This window comes from Phoca vitulina, unplaced genomic scaffold (assembly GCF_004348235.1).
Source record: "Phoca vitulina isolate PV1807 unplaced genomic scaffold, GSC_HSeal_1.0 scaffold14, whole genome shotgun sequence".
Taxonomy (NCBI): Eukaryota; Metazoa; Chordata; class Mammalia; order Carnivora; family Phocidae; genus Phoca; species Phoca vitulina.
This window is the reverse complement of record NW_022589717.1, coordinates 18494339-18507880: the sequence shown is the minus strand read 5'-3', so window position 1 is coordinate 18507880 and position 13542 is coordinate 18494339. Positions and strand designations below refer to the sequence as shown.

Sequence of the window (13542 nt, the reverse complement as noted above, 5' to 3'; positions counted from 1 at the left end):
GGGGGGGGGGGGGGGGGGGGGGGGGGGGGGGCGGCGGGGGGGAGGGGTGGGAGTTGTTATAATAACTTGGAGGTGAAAATGATACTTAGTACTCAGGACCAGGAAGGCTACAGTCCTATAATCAATCCCACATAACAAAGAACTGACCCAACCAAAATGCCAGTGGCATCCCTATTGAAAAAAACAGACTATGTGGTTCTGAATTTTTTTTAGAAACGGAAAACAGATATTAAGTTGAATTATAGTCCACAAGAGGCTGCATAAAAAACTAGATTCTTTTTTGAGTCTAACACTTAATACTATTAAGAATCCTGGGTATAAAGGACATCTAATTTATAAAAACTTACATTTGAATGTTTCCGCCTCTAAAACCTGGCAGCTGGCTTGATGTTCAAATTGATCATCTTCACAGAGAAAGTTATGACAAAAAGAACAACTGAATATTCTGCCTCCTATTGGATTAAAAAACAAAACCCACAAATGTAACCATGATAAATTTCAATTTAAAGAAGCCATAAATATCAATTTAAAGAAGTCAAGCGATTTACTTCAGAATTACACCAAAATGACACAGTAGTTTTTGTTCTGGTAAAGGCTACAATGAAAACTGCCAAACTGAACCATGAAAAAGGGGACTCCCACAATCCCCTGGCTACTCATATAAAAAGAGCATCCAGAATGTTTCAAAGTCAGCCTTTACTTAATACAGTAAAGTTCACCACTTGCATGTAATCACTCACCGTGGTCCCAGACACCTCGTTCACACTCCACACACTCAGCATCAGTAAGAGGGCAGGCGCAGGCATGGGTACTAAGACATTTCCTACCATGGCAAACCCAGGCTTCACAGAAGTCACATATAGCACCCTGAAACCAAGGAACACAAAAAATCTTTGTCACTTGCCTGGCTGCAACCATTGTTTAGCCAAGGGCAACCATCAAAATTGTACACATTTAGCAATTTATCAACCCTCAGCGATAGTGGGTGGCTTCATTAAAAAAAATTTCTGTTTAAGCCAAAATTAAAGACGGTTCTCTGAAAATCAAACTACTTCACCAACAGCTATTTACAATATAAAAAACTTGGCTATAAATCAAAAGAAAAAGAAGGGGGAAACTATACACTTAACCCCAATACTAATCATTAAAGTAAGTCACGGAGCTAAAAGTGTTGCCTTCAAACTGAATTCTAATTTGAATGGTGTCCAGAGTCCACATTTAAACATTCTTATCTATAACAATTATAGTAACTAAACTGAATTTTTTCAATTAGAAATATTTCTGACTTCTAATTGAACATAATAATAATAATAAAGGTACAAACCTCCAGTTACATATTAAATAAGTCATGGGGATGTGTATAGCATGGAGACTGTAGTCAATAATACTGTATTATTTATTTGAAAGTTGCTAAGAGAGTAGATCTTAAAAGTTCTCATCACAAGAAAAAAATTGTAACTATGTGAGGTGATAGATGTTAAGTAGACTTATTGTGGCGATCATTTTGCAATATACACAAATATCACATCATTATGTTGTGCACCTGTGTGATATTGTGATTTATAATAAATATATATTCCATCTTCCAAAAAAAAAAGGAAATATTTCTCACTTAAGAAAATTCCTTCCTGAATCATTTATAAAATAATTCACATAGCTGGGGTGCCTGAGTGGCTCAGTTGGTTAAGTGTCTGCCTTCAGCTCAGGTCATGGTCCCAGGGTCCTGGGATCGAGCCCCACGTCAGGCCACCTGCTCAGCGGGAAGCCTGCTTCTCCCTCTCCCACTCCCCCTGCTTGTGTTCCCTCTCTCACTCTCTCTCTCTGTCAAATCAATAAATAAAATCTTTAAAAAAAATAAAAAATAAAAATAATTCACATAGCTTTTCTAGAATAACTGAGAAAAAATATTAAACTTCTGTCAGCATCTTTTTTCTGTTAAGGTGACTTGTGCTTTGAATCATTACATTTCTTTGTGGAAAAAAATTAAAATAAAATATACAGAATTAAATACCAGGATAAGACTCTCCAATTTTACATCAAGATAAGAGAGAAGACTACACCTTTCAATAACACAATGACATCTATAGAATATTAATTGCTAGAAAGAATCTTAAGAAAATGAGACTAGGGACGCCTGGGTGGCTCAGTCGGTTAAGCATCTGCCTTGGGCTGAGGTCATGATCTCAGGGTCCTGGGATCAAGTCCCACATCGGGCTCCTTGCTCAGCGGGGAGCCTGCTTCTCCCTCTGCCTGCCACTCCCCCTGCTTGTGCATGCTCTCTCTCTCTGACAAATAAATAAATAAAATTTAAAAAAAAAGAAATGAAGACAAGAAACTTACCACCATTGCAAGGCCAGTACTATACACACCAGCATGCTTTATGACACAGTCTGAAGACTTCATCATGCACTTTGTTTTCCCTGTAAAGAGACAAATTTGCACTAGTAGTCTTATGCAAAGTAGTACATGTAAATATTCACTAATGCCACTTTTTATCTAGCCTCAATTCCTATAGAAATAACTTGAAAATGGATAGAAATCAGTTTACTGCTCATATTACTAAAAATAAAAAGACTGATATAACAGAGATCTAATCTGAATCAGATCTTTTAAGATTAGAAATTTACTAGTAAATCTATAAAAATGTATTGCACAATAAAATTATATGTTAATTATTGTTTGCACTAAAATCAGAAATTGCAAGTTACAGTTGTAATCTAACAATCATCAAAGCAGTTTAAAATCTTGTGAATTTTCAAATGAATTAATACAGATTTTAAAAAGCTATGCTTTAAGGGCGCCTGGGTGGCTCAGTTGGTTAAGCAACTGCCTTCGGCTCAGGTCATGATCCTGGAGTCCCGGGATCGAGTCCCGCATCGGGCTCCCTGCTCGGCAGGGAGTCTGCTTCTCCCTCTGACCCTCTTCCCTCTCATGCTCTCTGTCTCTCATTCTCTCTCTCTCAAATAAATAAATAAAATCTTTAAAAAAAAAAAAAAAAAGCTATGTTTTAAAATGAATTTTACAGTTTATAATAGCCTGGTTTGAAGTTATTGTTTATTTCTACTTAAAAAAACAATAAAAACAGCCTGGTTTGAAGTTATTGTTTATTTCTTTCCACAGAACATCTCAAACCAAACCAAACAATGATAATGTAACTTACCTAGTTCTTTTTTTAAGTTTATCCATATGTAAAAATTTACAAACATAGCCCCCAAATAAACATTCTTCCCAAGGAATTCTGAAATAGTGCCCAAGTGAATGGAAAAAACAGGAATACAGTGATAGAGCTAAAAATCACAATATAGCCACAAAAGCTCTGATCTAGCAGCAAATTACCAACATGAAACACTATCAGGAAATTCACTCATCATATACTATGTCAAAATTAAGGTGACATATTAATCACCCATCTCAGACTCTGCAAAGTAGAAGATGAAACACAAAGAAGATGCACAATTTTCCACATTATCTTGATTATCTGAGGAACAAAGCTAGGACAACAGGAAATGGGAAGAGAGACTGGAAATGAGAGACAGCAGCTACCCAACTGTTCCATGTCTAAGTATAAGAATCAGTAAGTGGGAAATAAATCCATGTACACAGCACTATATAACTGAAGCCCAGCCAACAATGAAAATATGGGATGGTGCTAGTAAGAACTCAATCTTCATAACCTATTTTATCATTCTTTTTTTTTTTTTTTTAAATATTTCACTTATTTGAGAGAGAGAGAGCATGCGCGCGAGCGCACAAGCTGAGGGAGGGGCAGAGGGAGAGGGACAAGCAGACCACCCCATCTCGCCCAGCAGGGAGCCCAACGCAGGGCTGGATCCCAGGACCCTGAGATCATGACCTGAGCCTACGTCACCACACTTAACTGACTGAGCCACCCAGAAGCCCCTCTATTTTCTCATTCTATATTCATTTGTCTTTTATAAAATAAAGATATAAAAACTGGCAGACAAGTAGTCTCTCTAGGCCAGTATTTTCTTTTTTTTTTTAAGTAGGCTCCATACTGGGCCTGCTTAATGCTGTGCTTGAACTCATGACCCTGGGAGCAAGACCTGAGCTGATAAACCTCAAAAGATGGCCTCTTAGAAAACTAGAACTACGCTAGAAATATTCAGGGATATAGCCCTAAACTGTCCTAATTTTCTACAATGTTATTATACATAAACACATTTATGTGAGTATATCCCAAACTGTGTTCCACCTGAAACTATCATCCCATAACCAAAGGGAGTATTTGTTCAAATAAAAGTTTGGGGAGTAAATCTGGTGTGAACAAAATTCATTAGGTTTCTTTACTGGAGGTCTTCAGAACCTTTAACATACAAATATGTAACAGAAATTTCCCAGACAGAAAGGCAGGGATGAAACAAGCAGCATTTCTCAAGTGTATGTATTATTTTAAGAAATACCTATTAAGAGACGCCTGGGTGACTCAGTTGTTTAAGTGTCTGTCTGTTCGGCTCAGGTCCTGATCTCACTGTTGCGAGATTGAGCCCTGCATGAGGCTCTGCACTGGGCATGGAGCATGCTTGGGATTCTCTCTCTCTCCCTCTCCCTTTGCCCCTCCTTCTGTCTCTCCCTTTCTCTCAAAAAAAAAAAAAAAAGAAAAGAAAGAAAGAAATACCTATTAATAGCTCAAGTATTCTATGGAAGGCTATTTGGGAAACACCAATCTTGTTGTTCTATGAACTACCATTTAGTTTTACCATTTAGTTTACTTTGAATAATCATTTACTCTGAATAAATACCTGGGAACTGAATACGTAGCTTAGGAACTATTGCAATCACTTGGGAAAACATATGAGGAAACTCAAGAATCATATGCTAATGCCAAACAGAAAAAATTGGCATCAGTAAATGTGGAATAAATCTATTCTCAACAGTCTAAGATACTGTGGGCAATATCAGCAGGAATCAAAACTTAGAAAAGTATACAAACAGATATCAACAAGACAAAGTTAGCATAACTAAAAATTCGGATCACCAAATGTTATTAGTCTGAAATCTGATCTTTTAATGTTTACAACATGGTGGTAACCTATATCTAAACCATACCTTAATTATTTTTCAACATTACATCAAAGAGACAAAATCAAGACCTGATAGTGTCAGACAGACCAAATAACAATTTGTTATTTCATTAATGGTAAGGTCTAACAGTACTATAAAAAATGATAAATCAGTCAAACTGATTAACTGCAAAACAAATGGTTGGTAAAAGAAAAGGTTTAAGTCCCCAGTTATCATATACTTACCACAATGCGCACAAATTGGTAACTTCTGTACAGAACTGCAAAAATAGCAAAACGCTCTATTCTTCTGCCGCCTTGTCATGTGAAATAAAATTTTAAAATTCAGTCAATATCAGATAAAAGGTGAGGGGATCTATTTATTACATATAGATAGAAAAAGAAATAAATAAAAATTTACCTCTGACACTTGTCACATTCCTGTAAAATGTAAAAACATAACATTAATTTTCTGATTGAAAACTCCCAATTTACTTGCATTATAAAGAATACCCTGTTTTTCATGTTAAAATTTAAGTAACACTTCCCCAAAGCCTCCAACTTCACCCACATATACAAGCATCTATACACACTTTAATAACAAAGGTATGTTCCCGTACATACCACACCAAAGAAAGGAGTAGCATTTCCACAAGAGGCTATATAAATACAGCAGTGGTTTGTTTTGGGGTTGTGTTTTTTTGTTGATGTTGCTTTTTAATCAGATAAATATTACAGAATGGACACAAGAAATGGTAGAGAACACAATATGATGAAGCTCGCAGAAAATCTAGAATCTTTTTTTTTTTTTTTTAAAGATTTTATTTATTTATTTGAGAGAGAGAGTGAGAGAGAGAGAGAGAGCACAAGAGGGGGGAGTGGGAGAGGGAGAAGCAGACTCCTTGCTGAGCAGGGAGCCCGATGCGGGACTCGATCCCGGGACTCCAGGATCATGACCTGAGCCGAAGGCAGTCGCTTAACCAACTGAGCCACCCAGGCGCCCAGAAAATCTAGAATCTTAAACATGGTACTAAAAGTTCTCAACAATCTGGTCCCTAACCACTTTCAAACCTTGCTGGCCTATTCACTTTAGATTAAAGTCACTATTTGTCAGCCATTCATGAAATAGGTCTTATACTTTTTCCATGCCTTACTATTCTAATAATTTTCCTTGAAAAGTCTATCCTTACAATCTTTACCTGTTGAAAGTTCTGGTGATGAACCCACCTCCTCTATGAACTGTACCCCATCCACGCACTCAAGTTTATCCCTGCTTTGCCCAAATGTACCTTAGTCTTAACTGTACATTTATTACAACACTTATTAAATTCTAGTCTTCATTATGTGTATTTATGTATATGAGTCAATTCTTTTGTCTGTCCCATAACCCTCTTCTCTAGAAATGACCCTGAAGGGAGTCTCTACCATCTGTCCTATCTGTGTTATGTAATCCTGGTCCCTCCCATCCCCCCCATGCCAGTCATAAACGTTAGCAGGGCTATCTTCTTTCCCTCTCTGACAACATTATGGGATGTGAGACACACAAGCTACCAGTACCTACAAACCCAAACAAATGGGGTAAGACAATCTGAGAAAATGGAACTAATAAGGAAAAAGAAACACAAGCAAAAGATGGAACTACACGGTTGTTCCAGGTTCCAGTTGTCCAAGTCCCAGCGTCCCCGCTACATCCTTGCCCTTCCCAACTACATGTTGGTAATGTAGTAAACAGAAATAGAAATAATATAGAAATAGTAAACTCTTTTTCTCCCTAAAGTTACTTAAGTTGGATTTGTCACTTACAAACAAACAAATCTTAAGAAATACACAAGACAACTGATCTATAAACTTGTCAAAACAAGGACTGTGTCATTCATTTTTGTATACCCCACAGTGCCTAAAATAGTACCTGGCACAAAATAGATGCAAAAGAAACATTCAGGGAATTAAGTCATATTAAGCATTTCATATGATCTTTAGGTGAAACAAAAGAAGAAGAAGAAAGAGGAGTAGCAGGAATAGAAAAAGTAGAGAGGACTGGAAATAGGAAATTATGGGACAACTCAGAGAAATACGGCCAAAAAAAGGAAAGGGGTTATAATCACATGACAATCTTGCTTTTTCACACTTTGACCAAACAAGCCCAGAAATGATCAGGACTAACCCACTGAGCACAGGAAAAGAAGGCAACAGGACAGTTAGCCAAAAGAGATGTCAAGAAAAGTGAAAAGTTTAGAAAATTAAAATCAAATGAGTTAAGAACTGCCAAGAGAAATGATGAAAAGGCTCCAACTAACAGGACAACTTATGCGTATAAGGTTAGAGAAGCTGGAAAACATCACACAATCCCCAGTATGTATTCTTGTTTCATATCTATCACTAACAGCAGCCAAGGTAATACGCTAGGTTTATAAATAACATAAAATCAAACAAAATCATTGCTACTCTGCCTTAATGAAAACAATGGACATGCCTCTAACACAGATTTGAAATTCAATAAAATATATGCAGCAACTCTGTATTCACTAACATTTTATTCAGGCATTTTTCAGATAAGTATTATACAGTTTTTCAACCACCAACAGGTATCCAAAAAAGCTGTTACCATTGACGCATTGCATGGGTGTTTAGCTAAATCTATGGTGCTTCTTGATGCTCTGAGCTGTTTTTCACGTTCCCGGCGGTTCTCTGCCTTCTTCCTCGCACCAGTCTTTTTTTTAGGCATTTTACCCCACTTTCTACACAAGAGAACAGAGAAGATACAATTGCCTGGTTGCATTTGCTTTTGTAAATAAACCAAGAAACAGTAGAATGAAGTGTTTTCACTCATTAAATTTTAAACTCAATCCTGTCATTTTGACTGGTAAGCACATTTTAAGCCTTTATGAAATATTAAATATACATTACCCCAAATAAAATAGATAACTTTTAAGATAAGGCACTTATTTGCACTACCAAACAATTCTTAAAAATGTAAACATCAAAACAATTTATCCTAGAAGCCAAACGTTTTCTTTTCCCAGTGAGAAAAAAGAGAAAAAGTTTCTCTCATGTTAAGTATTCTTTAAAAATTACTCTGTACATGGGGTGCCTAGGTGGCTGGGTACTGGAATCAAGCCCCCACCCCCCCCACTCCACCTTGGGGTTCCACTCTCAGTGAGGAGTCTGCTTGAAGATTCTCTGTCCCTCTGCCCCTCCCCCGCTTATGCTCCTGCTCTCTCAAATAAATCTTTAAAAAAAACAAAAATAAAAAATAAAAATTGTACTAAATTTTTTAAAAAATTAGGCATATATCATTAACAAGAAATAATTTAAAAGTATATTATTTACTCAGTTTATATCATTTTTTGAGCTATATATTCAACTTGACGTTAAGATTTGAAGTATAAAGTCTTATTTCTCCTGTGTAATAGCTAAACAAAACATCTAACAAGTAAAGTCAAATGACAACATTAACTACAGAGCCAACCCCCTCTGGAAAGATATTAAAGGTACTGTAGTTGCTTTGACTCTGGAAGCTGCTCTTCTCTACATGTAAGTGAGCATATAATTTTAACAGAGTTCAAATTTATGTTTAAGAGTATGTATTATATATGAGTATGTATGTAAAGCCCTGTATAAATAAGGACTTTAAAACGGGCTTTCATCTTTCATCACTTAGTTGAAAGAACTACCACATTTAGAAAAACAAGATTTTTACTAAATAACACATTTTTATTTGGCTATTCATCCAGTCTGCACACTACAAGTTCCTTGAGGATATCAGCCCTGTCTTTCTTGACAATGTTTACCTCCCCACCCTGCCTGGCATATATTAAGCAGTCAATAAATGAAGAGACACACTAATAAATGGGCCTATTATATACTTGCTTCACAATATGAATCTCAAGTTTCTTAACATTCTTCAAAATACATATTTTTTAAGTCTTTTCTAAGAGTGATTCTCAAAAATCAACTGTAGAAATTCCTAAAAAATACAGATTTACACGTCTAGGCCCTGTCCAAGATCTACAAATTCTAAACTTCCAAGGACAGGATTAAGTTTCACTGGTGACTGTGACACAATCTCCCTGAAGGCACGAACATTCTCTTCAAAGAAACCAAAACACGTCCATGATACATGAAGAGAATTCCTAAAAATCACTTTGAAGAAATTCACACTTCTCATTTAAAAGGCCCTATTACAACAGGGCGAAATCATGCACCAGCTAGCTCGTCTTATTAAGTTTTCCTACTTTGGGTTTCAACTCTTATGTTAAAATGTCCAAGCAAAAGCCAAGTGGTGGGAAGCTGCGACTTAAAAATATAGACAAATCAGGCCAGATTTAGTAGGTGGTCAGCGAAGTAACGTACAAGCCCACGAGATCATCCTTTCAGTATTTAAAACGACCAAATTCTACAGGGTGAAAAAAATTGTGTAGTCCCCTGCCAAAAGAACTCAGAAGACAATCCGGGGTGATCATCCCGGTGAATTTTTGCGTCCCCCAGGGGTGAATCGGCTCAGGTTGAGCCTCGATTTTTTTTCTCCAATTTGGTTTGGAAACTTAAAAGAGTGAAATTTTTCACGCCTCATATGGGTTTAAGCCCTTCTCCAGCAACGCTTCGACTTAAGACGTGGCCTGTCATCAAATGAGGAAAAAGGCACAGGGTCAGCGCTGCTTTGGAGGAAAAGCCTGCAATCGGAGGACCCAGCGGGGTGATGGGGGCATCCGGAGGCAACAGCGGAGGTGCCACGCGGTTCGGGGAACTGACAACCATCACCCGCCCGCGGGACACCCTCCCTCACGCGCGCTCCGGGCCGACCTCGCTCACCCTTGCGGGGAGGCCGGGCTCACTCCGGGGGCAGAGGGGCAGGGAATAGCGTGAGACCAGCCCGCGGCAGCAGCAACTCCAACTTGCGGGCCACGACTCCAGGGAGAGAGCTACCAAAACCGAAGGAGGGTGGGCAGAGCCAATTTCCGACACTAGGAGCCGGACCGGATGTCCTCTTACGTCAGCAGCGACCTTACGGCAGCACGTCGACAGGAAGGGGCCCGCCCACTTCTGTTTGCCCCGCCCCGGTCCCGCCCACTCCCGCAGGGGGCGGGACTCCCACTCCTGGATGAGGGATTTGACAGAGGAGGGAATAAGGAAAAATAGAACAGAAAGACAGGGGACAGGAAGGCCCGGTCAATTTTATTTTTTTTCGGAAAAGGAGAAATCTAAAGGAAGAGGGAAATGAATTCACAAACTTGACACTGCATTAACTGACTAAACTCTTGCCTAATTCTTTGGAAACTTTCTGCTACCTACATCGTTTGTGCCTCACATCCTACTTTTCATGTTTGCTGTGCAAACTATGAACTCCATTCTTTTGTGAACAAATTCTCCCACATTCTGGGCCTCTAGTGTGTGTTCGGCCTTGTCCTTAATTGAAACCTAACATCCTCTCCCTTACAAAGACACCTGGCTTTAAACATCTATGAAGCGAAAGGTGCTCATTTTTGCACTCTCCTTCATCTCTTGGTTAGGAGGTACAGGTCAGTCCCCTTGTTCCCTGTACCTCACTCAGATAATTAGTCGTCCTTTCTATATAGCCATGCCACTTTTTTTCCTTCGTTGTTGCTTATTTTTACCCACTCCTTATTGGTGGGAAACTTTGGAACCTGACTTCCAACTTCTGCCATCACCCAGAATCACCCTAACATCCAAACCCATTCTCTTGGGTTCTTGATTTCATGTCCAGTAGTCATCACCTCCACTCCGCTACAGCCATCCACTCTCGTGACCACATGCCGGGTCTTGTCATCTACTTAACCACTGAAATCCAAAATTCAGACAAACTGTCTAACGTCCTACTTTACCAACTCTCTCACTCAATTTTCCCTCCTAATGAAGACTTCACATCTTTTAACTCTTCTATTTTCTCCCTATCGATTATCTCTCTGTTTTCTTCCCTCCCCTTTTTCTCCAATTTATCAAACGCAGTTCGTCACATCAATCACAATTTGCCTTTTTTTCTTTCTGATCAAACCAACTGGAACATTCCCTATTCTGTTAATTCAACAGCTTGCCTTTTCTGTTCTACACTGGACTTAGTGTTGTTAAGGGGAAAAAAATTTATACAACCATGATTTTACTCTAAATACAAAGTTACTAACCTCCACAAGGCTCTCGAAATTGCCTTCAATCCTCCTATATTTTCCTAATCAGACCTATCATTCCCATCATCCACATGGTTTTATTCAGTCTTCTCCCCTTTCCTCAACTTTCCGTCACTTTTTCCATCAATTTTAGCAGATATTATATTTCACAGAGAAAATAGAATATCAGTAATGATTATATTTCATTGTATGTTGCTGACATTCTAATTGCTTCACATATATAGTAGTAACTCCTAAGTTTACACATGAGGAAACAAGCAGAGAGACTGTGAAACTTGCCCCAAGGTTACACAGATGGTTTGGCTTGTGGCATTCTCTGTTGCAGCAATTCTTAAACCTTTTGGTCTCAAGACCCCTCCAAAACTTAAAAATTGAAGACTCTAACAACCTTTGTTTATGTGGGCTATATCTACTGATATTTACCACACAAAAAATTAAAAGAGATAAAATTTATTAATTCATCAAAAGTAATGCATCTCTTACATCTTAGTATAAATATTTTTCAAAAAATGTTGTATTTTCCCCAACCAAAAACATACAAGAGTGGCCCTGTTTGACAGTCTAGCAAATGTCTTTAATGTAAAGCTTGATAGAAGGCAGGTAAATTCCTATATCTGCCATTACACTGAGAAATTTTTTTTATGTTCTCATTTTCCCAACATACAGTTAGCCAGGGAAATTGTAAAGAACCATCTGGGAAAGGACTGGGGGAACTATTACAGTGTACCCCATTATGAGGTTTCAGGGTCTTCCTCCTGGGAATCTGGTCTTTTTGCTGTCAATGGTTTCCAGATCCCAAAACTGGCTCAGACTTCAAACCTGAGCAAAGAATCGTGACTTATTATTAGAGTATTGTTCTCAGGCTCCTGCTCATGCACTTCCTTGATTTATTTTGATGGTACCGCACTGAGCAGGATCCTTGTTTGCTGCCTGGGGATCCATTTTGCTCCTGGGGACACTATATTCTTTTATCCATCTCCCTGATCTTCTGAGGATCAAAGTGCTTTCCCTTGCTGCCACTCTGCCCTTGCCGGTGATTATAATAATTGTGCCAGGGGGTGCCTGGGTGGCTCAGTCAGTTAAGCGTGTGACTCTTTATTTCGGCTCAGGTCATGATCTCAAGGTTGTAAGATGAAGCCCAGCATCTGGCTGGATGTGGAGCCTGCTTAAGAGTCCCTCTCTCCCTCTGCCCTTCCCTGCCCCACCTCTCTCTCTCTCTCTTCTCTTACCCTGGGAGAGAGGCTGGGGACAGTTCCTGAAGGGAGTACTAGTTGTACTATGAGGAGAAGCCTCTGCATGGTATTTAAGCAAGGTGTGTTTGGTGGGGACACTACCCATTAATCAGGAATATGGACCATGTTCGGAACCAAGGGGTCAGGAGAATCTGGGAATTCAAGATTTTCAGGTGTCACAACCCAGCCCACTTCATCAGAGTTTCTTTCTTTACAATCCAGCATTCTGACCTTGGCATAGCCGACCTAGCTGAGCTGCATGGTTGTTAATCTCCTTTGGAGCTCTGCCACACTTATGATTTAGTGCTGGGCCTGTTCCTCAGCTTTTTCTGCCCTCCCACTGCAGAAGATAAAAGCCTCTTTATTTGCTACCAAAGAAGCTTTGTGAATTTTACTCTTAGATGTTTAATAGCTATTAACCATCTCAGTGTTTGGCTTTTTCCGAAGAATCGATTTTGCTTAGCAACAGCCAATTCCTCTGTCCTTAAGATGACAGTTTCCCTCATATTTCTTAAATGTACCCACTAGTATATTATCTTTCATTAGAATACATCCAGGTTCACTAATGATGAAAGTTTTACCTATTACTCTGTTACCTTGTGCTAAGGTATGTCTGTCCTATATTTATCAGCAATGAGAATGTCCCCACTGATAGTCAGGTGGCCAATGATTCAAGTCAAAATCTCATATTAGCTTCAACTTTCTTGAATCATCCCTAACATCAACTATCTTAGATTGGTTTCTCTGGAAGCATACTCCGAGTCAGGGATAAGTATAGAGAGTTCATGGGGGAATGTTTTAGGAACAGCAACTGAGGAATGGATGGTAGCAGGACTGGACAGAGGAAGGAGTTGGCCTATACCATAGTCTCGGTGAAGACCTCAACTTGGAATCTGGGATGTCCCTTCAGACTTGAGGCAAGTGGGCTCAGCCTTTATATGCCTGTGACTGTCATTAGATACGAGCTGGCAAGGAAAACGAGTATAACCCTGGGCTAGACTACTACTGAAGAGGGCCAACAGCTCAAATTTGTTAGCTTACTGAACTCCCGGCAGCTCAGGAAATAAGTCCTTCGTTTCTGAAGAGAAATATGGGGTGGTGCCTCCCAGTATTCACTACAAAAAGTGATGTTGGCAAAATAAAGAA

General features: G+C 39.0%; 1 protein-coding gene across 2 annotated transcripts in view; it reads right to left on the bottom strand.

The window, feature by feature from the left end:
- The window catches only part of ZNF330 (zinc finger protein 330), a 17993-nt gene extending 7970 nt beyond the window's left edge, over positions 1 to 10023 (bottom strand). The window contains exons 1-7 of one of the 2 annotated variants that reach the window (XM_032412897.1): positions 9834 to 10023; positions 7627 to 7759; positions 5443 to 5462; positions 5268 to 5338; positions 2341 to 2420; positions 741 to 867; positions 348 to 452 (exon numbers count right to left, since the gene is read on the bottom strand). In XM_032412897.1, coding sequence (XP_032268788.1) covers positions 348 to 452; positions 741 to 867; positions 2341 to 2420; positions 5268 to 5338; positions 5443 to 5462; positions 7627 to 7746 — 523 coding nt within the window. In that variant the 5' untranslated portion in view covers positions 7747 to 7759; positions 9834 to 10023. The remainder of the gene's footprint in view (positions 1 to 347; positions 453 to 740; positions 868 to 2340; positions 2421 to 5267; positions 5339 to 5442; positions 5463 to 7626; positions 7760 to 9833) is intronic. The other variant, XM_032412898.1, reaches the window with a different exon arrangement.
- Positions 10024 to 13542: the final 3519 nt, after the last annotated feature.